The 27,040-nt window shown below is 42.2% G+C and overlaps 1 protein-coding gene across 2 annotated transcripts in view; it reads left to right on the top strand.

Annotated features, from left to right (window-relative positions):
• The window catches only part of kcnh5a (potassium voltage-gated channel, subfamily H (eag-related), member 5a), a 65,997-nt gene extending 44,745 nt beyond the window's left edge, over positions 1-21,252 (top strand). Inside the window, exons 12-13 of one of the 2 annotated variants that reach the window (XM_077016902.1) lie at positions 586-782; positions 16,586-21,252. In XM_077016902.1, the coding sequence (XP_076873017.1) occupies positions 586-782; positions 16,586-17,767 (1,379 nt within the window). In that variant the 3' untranslated portion in view covers positions 17,768-21,252. The remainder of the gene's footprint in view (positions 1-585; positions 783-16,585) is intronic. The other variant, XM_077016903.1, reaches the window with a different exon arrangement.
• The last annotated feature ends 5,788 nt before the right edge of the window (positions 21,253-27,040 follow it).

Raw genomic sequence — 27,040 nt, forward strand, 5'->3', positions numbered from 1 at the left:
TCCGTGACTCTGAACCTGCTGGGCTCCTAATGGTGGCCTTAGTCAAAAGGTCCTTATTCTGGAGGTAACAAAGTCAGCAAGTTAGAAACTTTTTAGATTATTTACAGAATGCTTAATGCGAATTGTAATTGTGAAATGAGATTGTGAACACTTATCTTACAAGACATACCTTCCTTGTAAGATAAACACACTTAATTGTGAACACTCATCTTACATTCATGTTGGCCCGCCATTAAAAGAAAAGCTAAATAAGAACAACAAGCTAAACTAAACGCATTTGGGTGTACTGAACTGTGTTTCCCAGGCTGTGTTTGGGTTCACCTGTGTTTGGGTGTACTGACCTATGTTTCCCAGGCTGTGTTTGGGTATACTGACCTGTGTTTCCCAGGCTGTGTTTGGGTGTACTGACCTGGGTTTCCCAGGCTGTGTTTGGGTACACCTGTGTTTGGGTGTACTGACCTGTGTTTCCCAGGCAGTATGTTCAAATGAAGACTTTACAGAGAGGGAAAAATTAACACCTGGTTCACATTTATAAACTACATTTATATAAGCTTGTTAGATTCAACAAGCCCTTATTTCTTATAGGTAAGGGTGATGTGTTTGGTGACGTCTTCTGGAAGGAGACCACGCTTGCTCATGCGTGTGCCAATGTGAGGGCACTTACCTACTGTGACCTTCACGTGATCCGGAGAGATGCCCTCCTCAAGGTGCTGGAGTTCTACACGGCATTTGCAAACTCCTTCTCCCGCAACCTCATCCTCACCTGCAACCTCCGGAGACGGGTATGAATCCACTGCACTCATGTCTCGAGATGGGTACGAGTCCACTGCACTCATGTCTCGAGACGGGCACGAGTCCACTGCACTCATGTCTCGAGACGGGAACGTGTCCACTGCACTCATGTCTCGAGTCCAAGAACAGTCCTTCCTCAAAAAGACACCATTAAACCACGATTGCTACTGGTTGCCTGCAAAAAAAGGTGTAAAAAATGCTGGTAGAAAAATGCAGTAAGGAAACAAAATGGAGCACTTGATCACATCATCTGTGGGCTTCAGCTGGACCGACTTGTTGGAAGGTAAAGTGAGAGGAAGGTGAACTGAACTGTTACAGCTGTAGTTATTCCTTAAGTTTGTTCATTAAGCTGCAGGTTTAGCCATGACATTGTGAAGCATGCACCTCAGTATTTATTTGATTATCACAGCTATGACGAGGAGAGGACCTTTCTCCTGCATACCCGCTTTAAGGCAAAGATTCAATTAGTTAAACCTTTGCTGTGCTTACAATATGGATTTCTGTTTATATGTTTCTAGTGTTAATGTTTTACGCCTGAGGGATGTTCACAGGTAGATTTCTGAGGCCTTTTTTGTGTTCCTGGTGTAGTGAAATTATGTTTTTGAAAGTTTGGACATGAATTGGTTTTGTTTGTTTGTGGTTCATTAATTTTTATCATGCCTCATTTGCGGGTACTGCAGCTTTGAGCTGGGTGTGGCGAATTAATGAATATAAGCATTAATTTAAGAAACATCTACTGAACCACGCTGTAAGAGGGATCATATAAATGCATGAATGCTTGATCTATAATTCTTGATCACTGACTGTTCATAACCTGACAAAATCCAGGTTGAGACTGCGGCCTTTTTGAGTATGTTTGCGTGTAACTCGGTAACCCTCAGTGTTTATGCTGGAGGGCATGTGTGAGGTCTCTGAGCAACAAGTCTGTAGCTTTTAAACTCTCTCCCTCTCTCTAGCCTCTAGCTCTCTCTCTCTCTCTCTCTCTCTCTCTCTCTCTCTCTCTCTATATATATATATATATATATATATATATATATATATATATATATATATATATATATGCACTCATGTCTCGAGACGGGTACGAGTACTATATATATATAGTAAAGCAAAGTGGCACATACGTTTGAATAAAACGTAATGTTACAGTTTAAATCTTCAAACACATTGTACATATGGTATAGAACTCCGCTACAGTTGATTTCAAATTGGCACAATAGTGATGCCAGGAGTGGTCAGTTAGTTATAAATAAGAATTGTCTGTGAGATGAATACCAGCCTGTTATGTGTAGATGTAGTGTAGTTGCACCTTATAAAGTGATTGTTCAGTTTAGGTGACAGATGAGGTCACTCTAGTGGCCGTGCGTGCATGTCTGGTTTTTTGGGTGTATGTGTTGAGTTTGCAGGGGGCTGATGGGATGTGTGTTGAGCGAGGTGTAGTATTTTAAGTGTTATTTTTCTCTTGGCCAGAGGGACATGTGCAACCTGCTTCCCTCCAGGCTCTCTCAGCTGGATGGCTATGCTGATGAGCTGGGTGTACTGGCGGGAGACACACCTGCAGAGCCCACCCTGAATAAAGCATGAGTGTGATCAGCAGGAAGGGTCTTGCACGCAGACACAAGCCCACAAACATGCTCTTCTGCTTGGACTGTGGAAATGTACAACTACACAAACTGCTCTACACACTACATGCTGTACACACACTCTGACCCTGTCTTTCACAATCCAGAATATATCTGTGCACGTAGTTTACATTCATACACACACAGAAAGCCTAGATTGTTTTTTTCTACCCAAGCACTGAACTGAACATGGCTCATTTTGTTATTTTCAAACTGTTGGGTAGTTTTTGGGTTGTATAGGGCAGTTGCTAGGTAAATGACTGTAACAATACCAACCCAGCCAAAAGGTTAATTTTTCCACTCACGAGTTTTTCCCCAGGTAGGGGCTCAGCTCATGTTTTAATTTTATAGGTATACTGAATTAAGTTGATACAGATAGGTACAGCATTTTAGCTTAAGCAGTTTCTGACAGGAGCATAACTTTTACCACATCTAACTAGCTAACATGCTAGCTAACTTCTTTTTAACTGGAGGCTTGGTGATAGTTTAGGTGTAACTAAGCTATGAACTTATGACCTTATACAATATTTGTAACTTATACATTGGCTGAATGATTTGTACTTTACCCTTCTGTGAGCTAATGTTAGCCTAGGAAAGAAAACAACTATATGCTACCGAGTGGACTCACAGGATGTTGTGCACCTCCATGCAGACCATAAATCAACTTAGTTAGGTTGAATATTTATAGTGCTTAAAAAAAAATCATTGGTTTGTGTCTGTATTTGGCTATTCAACTTCTCTCTGTCTCGATCTGTCTCTCTTTGTTAGTAGCATATATACAAGTCTCTGTGTTCATCCATCCATTTGGTTATTCTTCCCCATTTCCCCTATTAGAAATCATTAGAAATGACCCACATGGAATTGTTTTGGACCCAGTGTTCTTGTATGTCCCTTCTTGCACCTTTCTCAGGTCATAAGAAATAACACAAACCAGCGGGACACATTCGAGTAGCCACCCGGTGCTGCTCCCTGCATGAAGTTTGTTTCAGGTGGGCACACATAATACCCATCAGCCCTTTCTGTCAGTACCCTGGAAGCCTCCCTTTTCTCACTGCCATACCTGAACAGCTTTTATCTTTGAGCTGTCACTCAACACCCCTCACTATGCTGCACCTGCCCTGGTCAATGGCTCTCAGCTCTGCTCCTCATGGTACTGCTCTCTGCGTCTGTCCCTAAGTATCCTTGCTGTGAAAGAGAGGAGGGGCTCTGTGAGAGCCTGGGAAATGCCTCTGAAAGGAAAGGTTAGCTCTCATAGAACTCTGAAGCACCAGAAAGCCGAGCTTTCACGCAGGCTTGAGTGAACTCTTGACTGGGGGTGAGCATCTTTTCTTCTTCCTTCATCCTTCCTTTAAATTGCCCTCCACTGTGGATATGGAACATATACGTAGCATATGCGACCAATAATAAGAATGGATCACTCTCATGTCAGCTGATGGTCCAATTGGAGTCGATGAGATCCATTCCAGCTTCAAATACAACGAGAAAGCATGAGGCTGTTGTTTTGTTGGGTGCATCTAGACGCTTGATTTATGGGATGTCTGATTTATGGAGAAATTTGGCAATGCCAATAAGCTGAACAAAGCAACTTCATCATTTTGGCCATTAGTTTGAGTGAGGAGACTAAGAATCGCTCTTTCGCTAACAAGAGAAAGTTAATATTTGAGAAATACACACATCTGCAAAAGCCCGTGAAAAAGAGGATAGAAGGTTGTTGTATCATCAATCTTGACCCAAAAGTATTGAAACATGTAGTTAGCCAGGATCAGTAGAAGCAGTGCAGTAAATCATTCCAGTTTATGAACCTGTGCAGTCTACATATCTGAGAGTGCTTTGAACACTACTCAAATGTCCCCACACATTGGAAGGGGGGGGGGGGGGGGGGTAGCTTTGATTTAGGTCGAGTCTGTTAATAAGAATGAGAGCGAGCTTGCGAGGATTCAGGGTGACACAACCTTATAGTTTAGTAAGGTGTGCCAGTCTGGAAGGAGAATGTTTGATGCTGGTGGTTGTCCTGTCATTATTAAATTTAGTGCACGTGAGGGTTAGAGTTCAGCAGTTTTCTCCAGTTTTGGTAAATAATAAATTAGCCAGATGTGAGCTGATTCATTTCTTTTCCTTTCAGGCTGCATATCAAAGGACAGCAATTATAATAACAATGGGAATCAGGTTCATGGTATAGACAACAGAGTACATTTGCATACAGAGTACATTTACATACTATAGTACATGCTTCATATTGACTCTAAACAACAAACATTTTAGATATAACTACAATGCAAATGATCAGTCTTATCACTTTCCTATCTGAACGTCTTGGTTCACATTCCTCCCACTGTGTCTATCTGCAACCTCCAGGGAAAGGCCACCATTTGTTGCCATCCATAGTTTTACACAGAAACACCAAATCCTGCATCCCCCCACAGGACCATCACATCCCACCCCCCCTACAAGGCCCTCGAAACATCCTGGGTGCAGAATCATGGTTGGATGCAATTGTATTTTACAGCTCAGGGAGGGTGCATGAAATGAAAAATGAGCAATTAGTTAACCAAAAGAGTTGTGAGTAGTGAGGTTTTGTACTGTCAAAAATTGTGTTGGCCCAATGTAAAAATATATATTTTTATATATATTAAAAAACATTACAGCAACTTATTTTTTCAGCAAAACCTCTTGACTGCTGACCTAGGAATGCAAACATTGCAACCACATTCCATCTGTAAAGGACATACTGTCTATTTTGACCTCTGAGCAGAGGTTAAGTGGGCTGTGAGATAGTGTGGGGGAATTAGCTGAGCTGGGGAGTCTAGTGGGAATCTTGAAGCTTGGTTATTGTCCTGTCTCCTCTTTAATGCATTAGTTGAGCTAAAAGAAAACAACAGTATATAAAACCTTAGGAGAGTGTGTGTGCTGCTGTGAAATGGCCACTGACAGTTCATTATGGTCTTGGTACAGTTGGGTATAACAGATTTCTTAGGGTGGTCTTACAATCATGGGATTACCTCTACTTCAAAGGTGACAAAGGAGATACTCTGTGAACTAGCTCTAATGTTATTGGTTTGTGGATTGTTTTAACACATAGTAAGATGTCTGGAGAACATTAACCTCTCTTAGAAGTCCCTAAAATAGTAGTCTTGATTTGATTTCCATATTAAAATGCTTGAAAACATGTGGGAATGTTTTGGTGGGTCTTATGTTCTGAAATGGGCGATACTGCTGAGCACTAGATCTTTGCTTCTTCATTAATGCGTTTAACTTTCACACTTGGGTGCAAATTCATTATTCAGTTGGAATTGCAAGTAATTACGCATATAGTGATAAACATTATTATGATAATGACAAAAAAACTAAGGATATATATGAAATACATTTATTTTAGGACATATAATTTTCATTAAGAAGCTACCAAACAATTTATGAGGACTAGGTTCTGAAGCCACGGCAGTTATTTTGAAATATTTTATTCCAACAGTAACAGTAATTACTGGCTCTTAACTGTTAATCAGAATCAGTTTTCTCCTGATCAGCCTAAACAGTTTTCAAGAAACACCAGTTTTGATTTGCCTCAGAACCTGCAAGCCAGGACTAGAGGTTGAGGTAAAATTGATTATGCCAGCATTTACACCAAATGCCAAACTAGCCATTGATCTCCCGCCAAAGTGCTGTAATTCACACTTTTCAAAATGGCACCGTCTTCACTGAGGCGCTTTGTGTGACCAGCCAGCACTGAGGCTGTGAGCAAGCAGCTGTGCACTTCCATAGGATGGTGCAATGTGGAAGAATGGATTTGTGAATCTGATTTAGACTATAATGGGGTCTCCATGGTCGCTAGCAGTGGGCGCTAATCTGATGATTGGCTTGCTGTGCAGAGGGGCGGGGCTGAGTGGAGCCTAGCTGGGCCGCTAACACTCGTATGAGGAAAGAGTGCAGACCTGGGCTAGCAGCCCACCAAACTGCTGTGCGCGGAGGTGGCTGGCAGGCGGGAGGGGTGCCAGGGGAGCTGTGGGGGAAGAAAAAATGGCTGCCAAATTTCATTCATCGACACTCTTGGATTTTGCTGATATGGGAGATGTTGAGAACACTTTATCTTAAGTATTATTTCCCCCAATCCTCTATTCTCCAAACCTTTTGACCTTATCCTGCCTCACCCTGCAGAGTCTCGTTTAGACAGAGGTGATGTTACATTTGATCCTGACAGTCACGGATAAATATTTTTAATGAAACCAGCAAGCCTATTCTTGGATTTACACAAAACAGTCTTTCCTGTGAAGTTTTAGCTGCCAAGAATGCCAATTATTAATATAGAATTTGTTGATTTATTCTTGATGGATGCAAAAATATCCAAGACTAAGTCATCTTTCTCTTTCCTTCAGAGTGCTCTGGCTGGATTGGGAAAACATATTTGCAAATTATAGCTAAGTAGGCTGTGCATCCTTGGGGATGGTAAAAATGTTGATGGTGCTGTAAATATGTTCCTCTCACTCTTGCTTTAGCCACTCGCGTTTGCTCCCCCTCACCCCCTCCGAAATGACACAGGCAGACTGAGCTTGGTGCTTGTAAGCTGACCCAGTTTTTTTTTTACCTCCTCAGAGCTTGCTGTTTATTTTGCTTTAGCCTTAGCTGGGTTGAATAAAATTTTGGGAAGCCACAAGTTCAGTTTTTAAATTCTAAATATAGGTGGTCTTCTTGGTACTTTCAACTTCTTGGTACTCCTGGTACTCTATAAACTGCTTGGGAGCAATTTTACATACAATGTAAAATTTGGAAAAAAAAAAAAAAAACCTTTCATGACATATTCTGGTTCATTTCAAGGCAAACTCATTATATTTATATGGTGAGATGTGAGACCTTTTATTAAAAAAGAGTGGAGATGTTTGGAGGGTTAATGAACACTACACTACAAATCGCAGGAAGGAAAAAATGGTTAGGCTTTATTTACTAATACTGATAACTATATGTCATGTTTGTGTTGAGACATGTAGTGTAAATGTTTGCTTCACTGCCAAATTAATTCAGCAAGTAAAATCATCACATTGATCAGAGGTGTCACAGTAAACCTCAAATGTTTTCCAGTAAATTTTCAGTGACAAAACATAATTATAAAAGAAATATTTTTTTTAGGTAATAAAAATAGGTAGATCATCAGTCAGGGAGATGATTCCTCAGTCTGCCGACTTCTAGATCCAGTGACTTTTTCCAGGGATTGTGCTCCTCTGACCCTGGTAGGTAACCAATACAAGCTCTGTGGGCATCCTCTCCATCATCATCATCATCCTCCCCATCAGCACAGCAGAGCTCAGAGGGCTTGCTTGCAGAGGTATTTTCCTCTGTGTCCTGGTCACAGTAATGTACACTGCTGCAACCGTGTCAGCCGTGCAAAGCCATGCCAGCTCATGCACAAAGCCCAGCACAGTCTCAAGTTGTGTGGCACCAGCAACCACACGCACTGTCCAGGTTCTCCCACACACGATACCGCGGCCTGTCGTGCATCTGGAGACTGTCCAGCCAGCACAGGGTGCCGTGACGATGGGCCCACGTGGTCGTCACGTCTGTCTAGCTCGGCTTTCATCCCACCTGGAACCTTCGGTGTTTCCAGCTCTGCATCCTCCAACTGGGCACACTGGAACTCTTCATGGCCTACAGCATCAAGTCTTCAGACATTGAGGGCGACGACGGCAGCAACAGTGCCTCTCTCAAGACACTCTGCCCCTGTTTGTTCTTTCTGCCTTCCCCGTTGTCCGCTGTGTCGTCCATGTCGATGAGGGTGCCGGTCACATGTTCCTCCTGCGTCCTCGGGGATCCAAGAAAGGGTCTCGCCCATGAAGAGCGAGGCCCACACTGTCAGGGAGCTCTGGGTCTGGACAGCTAGTGACTGCTTTACTTGTCTCCTTGTCATCTTGTCTCCTCATCCCAGCATTTCCTTCCTGAGCTCAAGCTCTGGCTGCCAAGAGTCAAGAGGAAATCTAGAGTATGCCTGCATCCTGAGCAGGTGCAAGCTAGAATTCATGCACCTGGCTCCCCCCCCCCCACGGCTGCTTTCTCCTTCTCATGTTGACTCAGCTGTCGGTGACAGACTAAAGTTGGATGGACTTTGCCTCACAGGTGTGCTGTTCGCGAAGTGAGGGGGACTGTCTAGTTGTAGCAGCGACACCCATGAGCTGTTTTCCACTTGTGCTGCACTCAGTTCTTCTTAACTTCTCAGTTCTTCTCAGCACTGTCTCAGTTCCCATTGGCTGAGGCGTGTGACACTGGCACGGTGTCCTCTTATTCTATACTAGCAGGACACCACTCACTCCACCATCACTCTACTCAGTGTCTCTTTGCGAAGCTCCTCCACTGTGTAGCTGCGGATGAGTTCCGTTGTTTTTGATTCCTCTTTCTTTCTCTGACAGAAGCGTGTCGAGGCGTGCAGTACTGATAACTCTTGAAACTCTGTTTCAAACGCCGGACCATACTTGATGAACCAATGTGATTACTTCTACAGCCAGCACGCATATCCACTCTACATTCAGCCATCGCCTCTCTGGAAACAGCTGCTTGGCTTGTAGTGCCACCGGCTCCAATTGACCTTAAATTAACACCCCCCCCCTCCCCTGTAATCTGCCAATTTGTCAACTGCTAGGGACATAACACATTGGAATGAATGAAAGAATGAACAGGTTGTTTAACGAGGGCACATTTGGTAGTGCTGTTGCATTTCGATTAAGCTTTGTGTGTTGTCAACAAATGCTTCTTTTATAATTTATGCCATTGCAATGCCAAACTGTCTTTTAGCAGTGGTGTAGTGTTTGGATCAAGTGTATGGATTGTCAGCAGTGCCCCACTCTCCCACTTTTTCCAGCACACCGTCATAAGGTCATAAGTTCATAAGGTCAGGTTCCCACACCGGGAGTCAGGCCACTAGACCATATGGGATGCCAAGCAGACACAATATCTGGAAATTACTATCAACACATCGTGGTGAATTCAGACGATGTCAGAGGATATAGTGTAAGAAGCTTCAAGAGGATTGAATGGGACTTTCATTCAAGATCATATACTCAATAAAATATTTAGCTGAGTATTCATGTTTATACGCAACTCCACAAAACCCTTTTTGAATAACACCAAAAATCAGCATTGAATGGTCAAAAGCAAGTTCTTGGGAGACTTGAAATATTTTTCTATTTCTATTGAATTAAATACGGGTTTCATATTTACTTAGATTTTGTAAATCCCCGAGGAACTGAGCTTGATGGAAATCTCATACGAGGCTCAGTTGGCGGCCTCTGCACCCTCATTTTGCTCAACTCACTCTGGCTTTGTGTCACCCCATCGTCCCTGCTCCATGAGCTAGAACACAGGAGCCACGGCAGGTGTGCTGAAATGCCCCTTAATTACAATGAAATGTTAACAAGATTGGAAAAATGGCACAGTCTACAAGCTTGAGTAGAGGAGACCACATGGCATTTCATTTAATTGACAGAGGCCAAAGTCTGAAAGCACAAACGTTTCCCTTTGAAGCAGAATTCCTTTTCAAGCTGTGCTGTGCATGTGTGCCACCAGGGTTCACACTCCCAAGATATTTCAGTCTTTGCTGATTAGATAAATGGTAAATAAATAAAAGCCTTTTCAGTATATAAACATTAGAAATGTTCCATGCCTAAAATGAATTAATGTACATTAAACCTTTTACTGGTGACTTATGCTGAGAATTTACTGCATTTTTCAGACTTTCTTATCTAGTCACTTACATATTTTTCAATAATGGAATAATTATGTGTATTTGAGTGTGAGTGAAGAGGTTCTTTTCTTATATTTTCCCGTATCCTGTGAGACTGAGTTAGCGCAAAGGAGTTGTCACCATCCCCACTGTTGGTCACCATCCCCACTGTTGGTCACCATCCCCACTGTTGGTCACTCTTCGACATCTTTGTGCTGCATCTGGTTGCAGGTAACTGATGTGTCATTTCATCGAAATGTGTCATTTCTTTCTCTACAGGTCTCCGTGTCGGTCACGCTTGTTAATCTAAAGACAACATGGAGGCTTGTAGCGACACTTGTCTTGAGAGAAGGGTGTAAGAGATCATGCACCCACAACAGCACCCTCCAAAACCTTCCACTCTCTGGAATACCTGGACGCCACTGAAATTTCAGCATTTACCTCTTTACCGCACATTCATACCTTATTTTATGTTACCAGTATTTTTCGGTAATTTCTAAAGGTAACAAAGTTTTTGATCCTCTATATGAATGTCAGTATCTGCATTAAACAAAATATTAAACGTGCCATCAGAAACGCGTATGTCAGGTTTGTATTGTGATCCTCATATTTCTTTCTAGTACACGGAAAATGTACAAAGCTCAAAGAAAGCGCAATGATGAAGCATTATACTGAAAATAGGCTTCATAATTCGATGTGGTTGCATCTTGAAATGACTGGAAATAATTTCTTGTTTTGACACATCATACAACTAAATTAAGACCAAACACAAATACTTTATGTAAAACTAGACTGCGTAACATCAGGAGTACAGAAAGAACTAGACCTGTTTCAAGAAAAAGACACAGCTGTCATTTTATAATTGTAATCTGAATTCTTACAACTGAACACATTGTATTGCGTGTATTGAAATCTAATGTCTACCTCGAAGTGTCATCCAGTGCGTAACGGGACATTCAGAGGCAGGGAAATACAGACCTTGGCAAATGTTCAGTCAGAGTCCTCCATTAGGAATAAAGTGAAATTGAATGAGCTGAGAAGACTCTCCTCTCTTAGCACCAGTATTGAATGATTCATGTTGCCATTTTCCCCTCTGGATCTGCACTGGTCCTTTATCCTTTCTCTTTTATTTGGCTTGTGCATATGCTGAGTTTCTTTTATCCTAGTAGGTGTTCTGACAAAAGCAGAAACAGTCCAGGGGTAACACACAAAAAGTGCAAAGACATTTTTCCATCACAGCCCCTTATATTACACTGAAAAATAGAAATATGGCATAATGAAATATTTATAAAAATACACTTGATCCTCAAAACTAGTGTACAATTTAAAAGTACAATATCATTTATAACATGTCCATCTAATTATCCATACCGCCCCCTCCATTTTAAAAACCTTGCATACTATCAACCATTTCAAGCAGCAAGTATAAAGGAGTTACTACCCATACTACTTTTAAAACCAAATGAAACCAAATCTGTTTTTATTTCTTCTAGTGAACTTCACTTTTTTATAATACTGTGGAACAACCCAGCATTGTAAATTTACTTAATTCTATCATCCTGCGCTTCAGCGTCCCATCATTTTATAATGGGGCAATTTCAAAAGTTTTCTCACTTGGAGATTGTAAATAACCTCAATCAGCTTATTTTGAGGAATAATCAAAATATATCAGTACCAAAGCCCCAGTATATAAGAGAGTCAGAGGACCCCAAAACACTTTTTTGGGAGTTGCATAAATAATAGTTCTAGGCAAAGTTAAAGTACCAAAATCAACATGTTGTTTTCATTATTTCAATGAAGAAGCAACCCAGTTAAGCACCAAATCATTAAAACATAGCTTTTAACTGAAATATTAAAATATCACGGTTAATGGTATGAAACGTCTTCTGTAAATCTAACATACCACACAATGTTATACGACGCAAATTTCTATTTCACTCCTTATAAAATCAGTTAAATAGAGAAAATATGTCTCAATAAAAGTGAAACTTTGGTCCAAGTCATATATCACCAAGTGCACTGCAAAGCATTAGATGCAGTGATGTAAAGCACACCGCCACTGGACTCTAGAGCAGTGGAGATGCATTCTCTGGAGTGACAAATCACGCTTCTCCATCTGGCAATCCGATGGACAAGTCTGGGTTTGGCAGTTGCCTGGAGAACAGTACTTGTCTGATTGCATTGTGCCAAGTGTAAAGTTTGGTGGAGGGGAGATTATGGTGTGGGGTTGTTTTTCAGAAGCTGGGCTTGGCCCCTTAGTTCCAGTGAAAGGAACTCTGAATGCTTCAGCATACTAAGACAGTATGGAAAATTCCATGCTTCCAACTTTCTGGGAACAGTTTGAAGCTGGCCCCTCTTCCAACATGACTGTGCACCAGTGCACAAAGCAAGGTCCATAAAGACATAAATGACAGTCTGGTGTGGATGAGTCCTGACCTCAACCCGATAGAACACCTTTGGGATGAATTAGAGCTGAGACTGAGAGCCAGGCCTTCTTGGCCAACATCACTATGTGAACTCACAAATGCACTTCTGGAAGAATGGTCAAAAATCCCCATAAACACACTCCTAAATCTTGTGGACAGCCTTCCCAGAAGAGTTGAAGCTGTTCTAGCTGCAAATGGTGGACCAATGTCATATTGAACTCTACGGATTAGGAATGGAATATCACTTAAGCTCAGTTAAGGAAGGTGAGCGAATACTTTTAGAAATATAGTGTATATGTGGTGAACAAACAGCCAGCAGGATATAGCATGGAGCTGTTATTAAAACATTTGTATATGCCATTGTACTTGCATTTTAAAAGAAAGATTTTGATATTCGTCAACACTGAGAGTAGTTTTTCCCACATCATATCTTTAGTAAATCAACCTATTTCAGTGTCTCTTGAACAGAGCTTTTGAAACACTAGCTGTCTGTGTTCTTTCAGAAGTGTTGGCTATATTTCTGCTGTACAATGATCTTACAAATTAGCTCTTGAAACCTGTAGCATGCATTCTCAGTTAACCCATGTACCCTGTGCATATTTGTACAAAGAAAGGCAAGCTGATGATCTGTGTGACCAATATCAGCTTTTGGTGATGAAATGTAGAAATAATAATATAACTTTAGAGGGTGTGAATGAAAAGTTCTTCTTTCAAATTATCTCTGGATGCCAAGAGATCATTACAAATCCTTAATTGTATGGTTTGTCTCAGTTAATCAGTTTCCTCCTGTGCTACTGAGCAAACTGTTGACATATTGCTTGCTTTTTTGTCAAGAGGTTCACTGGGCATTACTGTAATTGCCAGAACTCAATAAGATCAATAAGGGGAAATAATCAATCGCCATGTGATGGAGTCTCAGGAGTACGACTATATGTTCAGTCATTAGGCACAGTCTAACAGCAGAGTTTTATATCAATTAATATAAATCTCTCTTACATCGTTTTTCAAATTTGTGATGGCAGTGCTCATGATTATGCATTGAATTTTGATGTGCAAATTAAGTATAAAGATCCATCACACATTTTTCTCTGGCTCATACACTAATTCTGTCTAAAGCAAGGAATAGTGCACACACTGCACCTTCACACATTATTATTAGGGTTCAGGGTTATTCTTTGTGGCTGTAAAATTTCTCTATATGTAATATTATGTAATCTATTTTAATAACTATAGCATTACAACATGCTTTTTCATGTTAACAGCAATGTCAGACCTCATAGAATTAAAAACATCTTCCATCTAGATTTCATTTGAACTGTCATGTTCAAGGGAAGCGGGTGTGTGTCTGAGGCACCATCACGGAGTTTCATTGCAATAGATTCAGGCAGCTTGTGATCTGGAAGGAGAGAGAGAGAGTCAGAGGAATGGAGGAAGTGGCAAAAATACTCTCAGACATTAGACATCTGCACAGATACATGCGGCCTGTTTGAATTGTGTTTCTAAATCGGGCTGCATGAATAATAAATGGCTCTTATTGGTGCTCCAGAGGTAAAGATTAGGCCTGGGGGAATTAGCTTTAGCACACTACATTCTTGTTGCACCAGTAATACAGATGAGAGAAAATCCTCCATGAAGTTGAGGGCATCAGGATCTTTACTGGCCACCAAGAATTTATTTCACTACAGTAGCAGAAAGTTCATGAACATCACACACCAAAGCCCAGGGATTAGATGATCTTAGTTTAGTCTAATAATTTTATCCATGTTGAGGTGATTTTGTATCGTTTAGCCACCCCATTTCAAAATGGCCCTAATGTGAAGTTGGGGAAGATAAGCATGTTCAAATAAACATTCATCCTCCTCGTCATTGTTGTCCTTATGTATTTATGACGTAAATATTACAAGGTGTTATCAGAAACCTTAGAAAAATATATATTATTATATATATTATTATTATTATTATAAGTGGAAAAACTGCTGTATTGCTTGCAGTTTTATCACATAAAATTCACCATCCCATGATGTTGCTGCAGCATCGTGTTAGAGAATAGAAGTTGAACACTAAGTGTTTTTTCTAATTCAGTTGTTTTTGTGTATTTTCTCTCACGACTTGGTTTTGATGCTTACCTTCTGCTCCCTTCCTCTCTCTCTCTCTCTCTCTCTCTCTCTCTCTCTCTCTCTCTCTCTCTCTCTCTCTCTCTCTCTCCCTCTCACTTCCTGTATCCTGCTCGAACTGTCACTCCCATCTCGTTGAGTCTGTACTAAGCGCTACTTAAATAATCTGAAGAGGCAGAGTGTGGCTGGATTCATTATTTACCAGCGTCCGCCTTGGAGATGGAAGTGACATGCAACCACAGCACTGCAGGGTAGCGAAAGACTGCACAGGGATAACGAAGAGTCACATGACACGCCCGGCTCTATTTTTACCAACACAACATGCTGTTAGCCCAGAGGAGACGGTGTTTTTTTAAAACATCACGTTAGCTCAATGGCACTATTATTGATAATATTGAGTGATTTTTTTTTAAAAGGAACCTGTAATTGTGCTAATTTCTTGTTTACTATTTTTTCTGTCTTTGATTATGAGGGCAGATAAAAAGAAGTGTCTTTTTTGTTATTTTTTTCATACTAATGGTTTGCAGAGCACAAAACAGGGAGAGGGAGTACAAAAACACAACCAAATGCTTAACTAAGGATTGTCCTTAGCCTGCGAAATAGGAACCTTGTTAAAAATAACAAGGTGCTTGGTGAGTGTCTTCTATACAGTTTTGGATGGGGCCATGCTTTCGTCCCTGGGGCAGCCGGTAAAAGTCCTGTGTGGCCAATCAGTGCTGTCTAATTAAGACTGTGCACGATCAAAGCCTCGGTCATGTGCAGAAATTGCAGTAGAAGAGCTCCGGAGTAGAGAGAGTTGAGATGAACAAGAGAAGGTTTTTGGGTCGTTTGGGTGTGAATGAAGTGCACAGGCTGTCAGAGCTTTCCTTGCCTACAGCGGGTTCACAGCTCTGTAGTTGCTTGTTTACAGGAGAGTGTGTTGCTTGTGTGTCGTGCTGTGTTGCTTATCAGTAGTTCAGTAGTTAAAGAACCGAAAAGTTCCACAGCATTGCCTATTGTGGGCTATAAGTGTAAATTGCATCTCCGTTTGGCAGAAGTCTGTGCCACTTTGCAGTAGCTCCTGCTAAACCCTGCCTGAACTCACAGTCTTCCCTCGCTGTTCTAAAGTGCTACTTGACTACACTGCCCTGGTTGAGCGTGCTCATAAATACACAATAAATCTTCAGCAGCAGTGATGAGTGCACGACTCTGAGGAGGGTTCTCCATGACCAAGGACAGGCTGTGCAACAGAACGCTTTCCCGGGTGTCGGCTCGTGCTGACTTAGCTGTATTCAGCCGGCCTCTCTGGTGAATCAATAAATGGGTTGTTATTAGAAAAACAGTTGCTGTAGCTGACACAAGGTGAGTGTTCTTCCTAGGATGACAGGGTGAACATTGCAGAGGATGGGCCAAGATGATACCTGCTTCACTCCGCTGTGCCGGCTAATCTACTATGAGCTTTAATGACTCATTATGAGGCATATTCAGTCAAAGGAAGCTTTAATTGGGAACCTGTGCGGTCATACTCCTGCTACGAAGGTTTTAAGTGGAAGAAAAGATCCATGTCTGATGACAGGATAAGAGCCTTCACTGAAAATGTTTTATCTTTTCCTTTGGTAATCATTCATGGTTTGTGGTTCCATTTGTCGATGGGTCATTTAAGTTCCTCAAAATATTCTTAATTTACATACAATTTCATTTACGCTGTAATCCTCTTTAGCAGTGTTGAATTTATTACAATATTAAAGGTTGACTGATTAGCTGGAGTGAACTGTGTAAATTTTATTTTATTTTATTTTATTTTTGCTAAAGAATTGTTTTAGTTTAGAAAAGAATGATCTCTGCCACCCACAATAATTAGGCTGTAACTATTCCATAAACAAACGGAGCTTTGTGTTGCTCAAATGGCAGGCACTGGTGTACATTTCTCACATTTGAAATGCTTTTTCACAGATTGTCTTCCGAAAAATCGTCGATGTGAAGAAAGAAGAAGAGGAGAGGCGACATCAGAAGAACGAGGTGACGCTCTCTATTCCTGTGGACCACCCTGTCCGCAGGCTCTTCCAGAAGTTTAAGCAGCAGAAAGAGATGAGAGCACAGGGCTCCTTGCAGCCCGAGCAGGAGAGGAAGCAGTTTCAGGTGGAGCACCAGCTCACCCCTCTGCCCCACCCTCACCACCAGCATCACCGCTATCGTCAGCCGCAGTACCAGGTGCACCACCCGCTCCAGCATCAACATAGACCCCCTATGCAAAATGGGGCTCCTGGTTTTGGCGGAGGTCGTGGGAACGGCAGTCCCAGTGTCATGACTATATCACAGATAACTCCGGTGCACAGCTCGCTGGCCTATGTTCAGACAGAAGACTCTGACCGGGGTGGTGTCCATGAGACCTTGGAACTCAAACCCAGCCTGCGTGTGGGGGACCAGAACTGCCTAAAGGTTACCAGCACCATCTGTGCCAGAGGAGGTGGAGTTGGGCGGGGCTGGATGCGTCTCAGGAATACAGGGGTTGGACTTTCCCTTGCTCCTCCCCCTGAACTGGACCAACAGCAGAGGGAGGAGGAGTGGGGAGATGTTAACCAGGCCCTTGAGCTTTTCTCAGAGGATTGCAAGAACCAGCAGGCCGAAGGTGGAGAGCGTTTTCGACAGGGGTTGGACGGGAATGGTGGCGGTACTGGCTGTAGCAGCGCCGGTGGTGAAGGGGACGAGGAGAAGAACGCCCTGCATAAGACTGATTCCTGCGACAGCGGCATCACCAAAAGTGACTTGCGCATCGACAGGGCGGGGGACCCCCGGAGCCCCATGGAACGCAGCCCGTTAGAGCAGCCTAGCCCTGGAGCAGGTGTGCTGACACCACGAGGTCTTCCATTCCATCCGGTGCCTGAGCAGGCCCTGCTGCAGAGCACACTGCAAGAGGCCAAGCTGGAACTCAAGGGAGACATCCAGACGCTGAGTGGCCGTCTGTCCGTGCTGGAGGCCCAGATGGGGGAGATCTTAAGACTGCTCTCGGACAACAAGAGGCCCAGCCCACCTCCACAGACTTCAACCCCCAAAACCTTGCTCAAATGTGAGGACATCTTCACTGTCTCAAGGCCCGTTACTCCCGATGCAGAAAGGGATGACGGAGCCTTGTGAGTTAAGGCAGGAACGTTTATTTATCCGGTTTAGGTTGGCGGCTTTATTTATAATGCTCCTTCTCACTCTTCAGCGAAAGAAAAAAAAAAACTTGAAGGAGACAAGTGTGGTTTCTATTGTAAATAAATGCATGTCCAGCTGGAATCTGGCCTGCCACTGATGTCTACTCTAAAATAGTAGCTGCTTGTACATTGGTGCAATCGACTGCATGCAAAGAGATTTTAAGAGACACTTTTTTTTTATACTGGCCCCATGCGCTGAATCTCTTGAACGACTGAAATTTCAGGGCATTTATTTTTAAGAGCAGTTGCGTGGTGCCACGCACACAGGAGCTCTGTGGCTGTAATGAGGACTTGTACCTCAGACTGGTGTCGCTGCTGTTGGCTGCAGCCTGGTCATACCCCCACTCACCCCCATGTTCCTGGTCTTACCCCCACTCACCCCCATGTTCCTGGTCATACCCCCACTCACCCCCATGTTCCTGGTCATACCCCCACTCACCCCCATGTTCCTGGTCTTATCCCCACTCACCCCCATGTTCCTGTGTCCTTTTTATTTCAAGTGCTTTACCCTACACTCTCCAAATCAAAGCATGCAGACTAGACATGGAAATTTGAAACATTTTCCTTTGTTTGTCCTTTAATATATGAGAGAGGGATCAATTGTAGCTTCAACTGTTCCTTTTTGTTTTTAAACTTACTTTTTCCCATGGAGCAATACTTTCATGGTCAGTCCAGCATAAAAAAAAAACTGATATGGAGAACTTGGGGAACTGTGGCTTGGGGGTTTTAAAAGCTTTAGTATGATATGAGTGCATGTTGTATGTGGATTTGATATATGACTGGCATGACAGGGTAGAGATCGTTTAGCCCATATCACATATTCACGTCAGCGCACTCAGCTTGCAGTGCGCAGAACCTCGCGATGTTCTTACAAGCATGAGCATAACCGCGTCTGTTTCACCCAAACAAGGACGCCTTCCGCATGACACGTAACAGACTTACAGGAGTTCATGGTAAGTTATTGTATAAATACAGGATGGAAATGGCTTGTAAAATTCCAACATCTTCATACGTTTCACTACTGTCCTAATAGAGTTTTTCTTCTTTCTTTGTCCTATTGTGTTTTCATACTCTTTGTTTGCTTGGCTTCATATTTCGTAATATTTATATAAACTTTATATGTTCTTTTCTCTCTACTGACTGTAAATAAAAACACCAAACATGCTTTTCCTATTGGCTATCAGCTTCATTAGATCAGAAAAAAACTGGATATTGTTTTACAAATATATTATTGTTTTACATTAAACAGTGCTTTGAATAAAAAACAATATGTATGTTTTTTAATCTAATGAAGTTGATAACCACTGAGATGAGTACATAATATGTTTGGTGTTTTTTGTGTTCAGCCATTATGGAGAACAGAATATATTTAAATTCTGAACAGCTCACATCATACAACATCTCATAGTAACATCCCCAGGCACATAGTACGGCACTGAGGGTTTGTTATGGAATAATAACTCATCTGTTTCTGCTACTTCAGTGCTATTGTACTACTTATTGCTTTCTCTATGTTCTTAAGAAAACACGCTGATTGTTAAATGGGATCCAGTCCATGGAAGTTACGCAACAGAACAGCAAACAAAACTGTTGAGCACGTTCAACAGGAGCGGGATACATGACAGAGTTCCGACGTCCTACACAGAGACAGACATCATTAGCACTCCTGTAACTCCTGCGTCATTTTAACCGACGAGCTCTCCGCTTCAAGACACACTTAGACAAAAACAGTAAATGGCTCATGAGGTTTTCTTTTTCACCCCGTATTTTCTCAGTAAGCCATTTAATACAGGACATTTATTTAATGTAAGTTGATTTTAGACATGAGGCAGGTGGGAGGAATTCAGACCTTGAGAACATAGGCCTTACCAATGATGAGCAATAACTTTCTGGTGGACATTGTCCACTAGTGCTGTGAAGGTAGAAATGTTTGACCTGAATAGATGAATACAAGTGAGTAACCTCAATTTGCCTTTTTGACTGAATCCAGCTAATCCAGTTATGCCTGCTAAATAGAGAATAGTGTTTATCATGAACCCAGTAACCCAGTGACTGGCATTACCAGCGTTTAAACTCATTGTGCATCATTCCTCATGATTCAGTTTACTGAGGCTTAGAGAATGTGTTCTAACTGTAAAATATCATGAGAAGTACAAAAAGCCTGATTTTATAAGTGTGGTTTAAGTGTGGAGATATGGGTATATGCGATCAGGAAATAATGAGCTCATGGCATTTGCTGGACAAGTGACTTACTACATAAGATTAGAAACCCCGGCTGAGTGAGCTGCTACCTTCAGGTTCAAGAGAAATAAGCTGAATTAGCATCATTCTTCTTTCTCCTTTCCCCCCACTGTGCGTTGGCGTTCCCCCTACAGAACCCAAAAGAGAGGACACATCCAATATCATGTACATTAATGAAGACACCATGGGAATAGAGATTACTGAAGCTGAACGCTCTTAAGGTTGTTGCAAAATCACTTCATCAGCCACTTCATCAGACTCACTGCAAGGACTTTTAGCATTCCAGAGATGAGGAATGGTTTGTGAAAGACAGCTATGGCGATTGCTCTGCCAGCCATCCCCACTGTAGTGATCTAGAGAGGCGTGGAGCCAGACTTCACTTCCCTGATACACACTCAAGGTACACAAAACCCCATGGGATAGGGAGTCTCTGGGCTTTGGACAGCATGCTGCATTTTTGACCTGTACAAAACTTGATGCAGATGAGAATGACTTATGCCTGCCAAAGCAGCGTTTGGCTGTGACTTTCGTGCACAAATACTCATAGAAGACGTGCGGGGGTCTGGGCAGGGGAGGCAGGAGAGGGATTTTAGTGCTGTGAAGCAAACGCTGGATCAGCAGGGGTTGTTCGTACTCTCCAACATGACTAAGGGTGGAGGTGTGTTATTTACAGCTGGGTGTTGTATTGTAAAGATGAGGGGCATTACAATACAGCTTGCTGGATCAAATCCATAGTCTATATCTCCTCACTTCACCAGGCAGCCCTGCTGTATGGCACACAGCATTTACCTCTTGCAAATGCTATAAAAGACTTTTGCCTTTAAGGCTGGTGGACTCTGTTCGGGGTCTTTCTCATGGATGGAGAGACCATTGCGTTTGTTAAATTTTTTCACTGTACATGAGACTTCCTTTTTATCAGAGTGTAAAAAGATATGAAAATGTATGTGGGGTGGGTTGGGACAAAGTTTTTATTTTTACCACACTGGCATGATTAAAACCATAATTTGTTATATACAGTGTAGTACACTGCTGTTAAAAATAAATATTTAATTGTCCTAATTTTGTGTTAGTGTTGCTTACTGTTAATTAACCTTGTTTCAGAACAGTGTTTTTTTTCTCTAACTAGCAAATCATTCATATTAGATACATTTCTTCACTGAAGTATCGGACATACTTGTAACTGATTTAAGCAGAAAATGATGGATCATATTCTAAATTTTATTTTGAATCAGAAAAAAAAAATTCTGGGGCTGCTGGTTTAAGCTTTAAGCATTTGACACATTGACCTTAAGTAGCTCAACAGGTAAGAAAGAGTTGTTTATCTTTTTGTCTTTTTTATTACTGTTATTATTATTATTATTATTATTATTATTATTATTATACAACTCTGTACATAGTCCTGCAGACCATTGTCTCCTTTGACCATTGAAGCTTGGGTAAGTTAGTGCCCTGAGGGCTTTTGACTAGGGGCAAAGACTCAGTACTCGGTACCTTTATGACCTAATGCAAGAGGGCAGAGATTTCACCCTGTGTCCAAGCCTGTCCCTCCTCCAGAGCGCACACACTTCCTGCTGTCTCCCTAACGCCCTAAGCTGCCTGCTTGTGCATGAGAATTTACTATAGCTTGATGCTTCTTTACTCTGATGTCATGGCCACTAAGCATGACCGATCTTTCTGCATCTCTGATTCGTGTAATCAGAAATAGCCATGAAGTCACATTCCGTTCACCCTTTGTGGAAGCTATTTGCAGCACTGTCAAATCCTCTTTTTCAAGCAGCATTAGCTCTGGGAGAAGCTGAACGTGTAGGTGGACAGTGGATCTGTCCGTTTCTGTCCGCTTCTTGAGACTGCTTGTTAAGACCATGGCAGACTTTTTTCCTCATAGCCGCATGTCGGAGTGTGACACTGAAGTCACAATGCAGTTGTTGAAAACTGATACCATGACACTTGCCAAAGTATTTGACACGATTCGTCTTGAATGTGAGCTGTATCTGGAAAAGGACTGATAATGCATCAAGGTTTCTGGATATTACAATTATGTTGCATCATGTAGCAAACACTTTTTTAAATGAAAGCTTGATTACCTCAACACATACACGCCCTGCGGCAAGGCCAGTAGCAGAATCACTCGTAGGCACTTCGCTGTCTATTACGGATGCTTAGAATATGGTTTATGCTTTAAACCATGTTGCATAATGCAGCCCTGTTCTGGAGTGTTTAAGTGACAGGGAGGGATTCCGTAGTTCTAATTAGAACTGCAGTCAGGGATCTGCAGAACTGTGTCCCCATCACGCACATCTTATCCCAAGGTTCGGCAGCAGGGACCGTTTGCAGTGGGTGCATTGCTGTTCCTTTAAATTATTGCTGCAACATTAAAAATATGATTCTTCATTGTGCCTGCAGTTCTACTTTTCAGCCCACTTGTTTTACAATTTTTGCTTTTTTTGGGGGGGGTTACATTTTCTGTAACAACAGATGCAGCTTCTCGTACCTTGTCTCGTACCTTGTCTCGTGCCTTGTCTCATGCCTTGTCTCATGCTTTTTCTCAAAAATAGCACTAGCCTCTCCCTGCAGAGTATTCTGGTTGGAATGTCAGGGTACAGAATACACATTACTTGTTTAGCGTGTCTATTTTTAGCCCTTCGCTGCCCCGCGGTGCTGCAGGCTCCGCCCTCACTGTGCTCCGCACTGTTATGACTGTTGGAAATAATTTCAGGGTGAGATCTGCAGCCTTGATATTAAATTACTGTTTACTCTTTACTCTATTTACTCAGTGTTAGAAGAGGCTTGGTAAGGAAGAGTAATCTCAGAAGGCTTTTCCTTAGAATATTCTAGTCTGTCCACATCTTATGATGCTATGCAAATATAAAAAACAAAAAACCAACACATGAGTTTAGTACTGACTAGAACAGAACAGGGTACTGTCTGCCAATGTTCTGGGCTTCCTACCAATTGCTATTTTATTCTAATTAGCACATCTAATGTTTCACACATCTTACTGAAACTCTGAAACATATTGCAAGTTATCTTGCTAATGATGCCATATGTATTGGTACATTTATAGTGCTCATTTTTACGTATTTTTATTTCAGATAGTGTTATGTTTACAAAGTACAATTTATCATCTAAATACAACCATAGTCTTTGTCTGTTTGCTTATTCAGTAAAAGTATCTTAAATTACAAGTGCTTTAATTTTTGTCCTTAGCCATCTTACCCTTATGCACTCCCTCAGCCAGTGCCCTATGGAGTGGAGTAATAAAGACGCAGTAGCGTTCCTCTCAAGTGTCATGGCCCCATCTCTCCTGTAGGGGGAGAGGTGAGAGCCAACCCACTGCCTCTGGGTATCACGCTGTAACATCACAGCTCTCTGACCTGCTTCAAGAAAACACAGTGAGAATATTGCAGCTTTTACGTTTTGCCTTCCTTGGTATTTCTAGTGAACCATATATGCCTAAACTGAATTTGATTCAACCCTTTTTGAGCAAACTCAAATACTCATCATTTTCCCTTTCCCTCCACCCAGAAACACATCCACCATTGCCCAAGAACAAACTGCAACCCACAAAGGAGAGTCAGTTCCAGACTAGCTCACAGATTCTGAACACTGGTAGCACACGGGTTTGAGTTTATGGAGTTTATGAGTTATCATTCGATGATAGTTTATCCTAGCTGAGCTGCGTCACACGCGCAGGAGAGAGACGGTGTCTGAGTAATCACAGCCCAGCCACGCCATCCGTGACATTACACCACATTGCACCACAGCAATTATTTCTGATAGGGCCATTGTGTATCCATGGTTACAGTGCCAGAAGCCCATTCTCCTGGCTCTGATCCACCTGAGACAACCTTTTGAGAAGAGAAGGAACCTTCCCAGGGTCCCTCCTCCAACCTGCTCCAGAGTCTTGCAGACAAGATTTCAACCTGCTATGTGTAAAGTTTATCGCACAGCAAGTCTGCATGTCAAATATCAGTTCATAACATGCAGGGACCAAAACGAGACTTTTCCTACCTGGACAAATAAAGATCCTAGAGCTTCTTTAGTGAAGCTGCACTAGATGTACTCTATGACATATCTGACCCTCTTATACTAATTTGTAATTGTAACTTGTAAGTTTATTGCAGGTTTGTTCCTCTTCCTCACTAGTTTTTCCTTGTCATTGTTATTACAGGCATGTACTCGGGTTCACTGTAAATTAGATTTCTTTAAAGCTGCATTGTGGCATCACCTGTACTAGAAATGCTGTACAAATAAGAATGACTTTTTGGCTAGAGCTACTGAAACGTTTTGAAGATATCTTTGTGAAACGTTTATAGGCATTGCCATTATGCGCAAAGAAATGCAGAGCATAAAAATGCATCAAAACTGGGGTTATACACCTTATATTATTTATTTACCTGTGGGTTACTTAAAACAGGGGAAACATTGCTGAACACATGTCAGTTCACTGAGGATCTTGAAGCCCCCCAGGCTCTCTTGAAGGAGTAAGACGACAACAGTTAATGACCTGGAAAAGTGGAACTGAGAATGATACTTAATGGACAGAAATATGAAGTTCGAGTCCAATAGCGCCGCACAAGTTATGGCTGGCTGGAGGATGGATCCCAGCAAGATGAATGTAAGGGGACTACTGAAGCATGCCTGTACTGTAGCATGCCTGTACTGTAGCGTGCCTGTACTGAAGCATGCCTGTACTGTAGCGTGCCTGTACTGAAGCGTGCCTGTACTGAAGCGTGCCTGTACTGAAGCGTGCCTGTACTGTAGTGTGCCTGTACTGAAGCGTGCCTGTACTGAAGCGTGCCTGTACTGTAGTGTGCCTGTACTGTAGTGTGCCTGTACTGAAGTGTGCCTGTACTGAAGCGTGCCTGTACTGAAGCGTGCCTGTACTGAAGCGTGCCTGTACTGTAGTGTGCCTGTACTGTAGTGTGCCTGTACTGAAGCGTGCCTGTATTGAAGCGTGCCTGTAATGAAGCGTGCCTGTACTGTAGTGTGCCTGTACTGTAGTGTGCCTGTACTGTAGTGTGCCTGTACTGAAGTGTGCCTGTACTGAAGTGTGCCTGTACTGAAGTGTGCCTGTACTGAAGCGTGCCTGTCCTGAAGCGTGCCTGTACTGAAGCGTGCCTGTACTGTAGTGTACCTGTACTGAAGCGTGCCTGTACTGTAGAGTGCCTGTACTGAAGCGTGCCTGTGAACCACTCTTTAAAGAGGCTGTGTGTGTATGTGTATGTGTGTGTGTGTGTGTGTGTGTGTGTGTGTGTGTGTGTGTGTGTGTGTTTAATTACAATAACTACCACTGCACTCTTTTTGCAAACTGTAATGAGTATTGCACGTATGAACACAAGTTCATACATGCAGGTACATTGATCAATTGGCTCTAATGCAGATATGGTGGTTTGAACCAGGTATTAGCATGAAGTCTCTGAGGATGCAGTTACAACAATTATTCCAAAGTAAATAGCATGAGCAACCTTGGCTAGATAGTTAGCACTCTTGTTAAAAGTTATCATTAAAATGTATCCTGCATGTGTCCTTGTGTTCAGGTGTTGTTGCCCTTTAACTCCTGCTTCTGAACTGAATGCATTTACACTCGTCTGCAGCGCTTGCCAGTGAGAGCTCAAGTACCTTGGGTGATGCTGCAGAAAGTACAATCATGACTGCATTTAAATAATTACTCTTCAACTTTTGTAATTGTAATGAATTTATGCCTGGAATGCAGTCTGTGGTGTAAATGGGGTGTAATGTTTGGCAGTATAAATTATTAATTTGTGTTTTGCAAATAATTTCTATCCTGTTTAAAAATACATACAAATAAAAAACAATTAAAAATAATCCTTCTGGCTTTGAGAGACGGTTAAATTTGACAGCTTCAAGCAGTATCAAACTGTAAAATATGTTTAATTTGTGCATTTTGCCAAAAAACATCGAAAGTTAATCAAACAATATGTGGAAGGATCATTGCAGTTCAGTAAACTAATTGATTAAGATTTATCCCTCAGGCTTATCACAGTAACTCACAATGCAACAACGGCCAAAGTTCAAAGTTCCAAAGTTGGTCCAGTCAGTAGCTTCCTCTGTGGGATCTCCTTCCTCTGTGGGATCGCCTTCCACTATGGGATCTTCTTCCTCTGTGGGATCTCCTTCCTCTGTGGGATATTCTTCCTCTGTGGGATCTCCTTCCTCTGTGGGATCTCCTTCCTCTGTGGATTCTTCTTCCTCTGTGGGATCTCCTTCCTCTGTGTGATCTCCTTCCTCTGTGTGATCTTCTTCCTCTGTGGTATCTCCTTCCTCTGTGGTTTCTTCTTCCTCTGTGGGATCTCCTTCTTCTGTGGGATCTCCTTCCTCTGTGGGATCTCCTTCCTCTGTGGGATCTCCTTCCTCTGTGGTTTCTTCTTCCTCTGTGGTTTCTCCTTCCTCTGTGGTTTCTTCTTCCTCTGTGGTATCTCCTTCCTCTGTGGGATCTCCTTCCTCTGTGGTTTCTTCTTCCTCTGTGGGATCTCCTTCCTCTGTGGGATCTCCTTTTAAGGTCTGTTCACCCCCTCTTTGGTGCCACTGATTACATCCAAGACGCATCTGCATCGGTCCTCTTCCCCCTCTGGCTGCCCTGAAGATGATTACTCAGCAGGCTCCGCCCTCAGAGGTGTTGCCAATCTCAGGTATGTTCATAAGGAGGTCAGATAAGGAGGGGATGGGTGTGTGCGGTAACAGAAGGCACCTTCATAAACTTGAACAAGCTGGACTTGGTGTTGGTGAAGCACTTATTTATTGATGTTGTTTTCAGTGGTCATAAATCCATCAGGAATTTGTTATTTTTCTTTCATCATTTGTACTTATTTTTGCCTCCTGGAAAATTAGTGCACGTGTGTTTCTGTGTTCTGTACCTGAAATCTCAGGTTACAATCATTTCCAGGTGTGTGGAGAAGAATGGGTTTGTTAGGTATTGTTTACCTCAAACCTTTTTCTGTCATTCTTT

Source organism: Brachyhypopomus gauderio, chromosome 9, assembly GCF_052324685.1.
Source record: "Brachyhypopomus gauderio isolate BG-103 chromosome 9, BGAUD_0.2, whole genome shotgun sequence".
NCBI classification, from domain to species: Eukaryota; Metazoa; Chordata; class Actinopteri; order Gymnotiformes; family Hypopomidae; genus Brachyhypopomus; species Brachyhypopomus gauderio.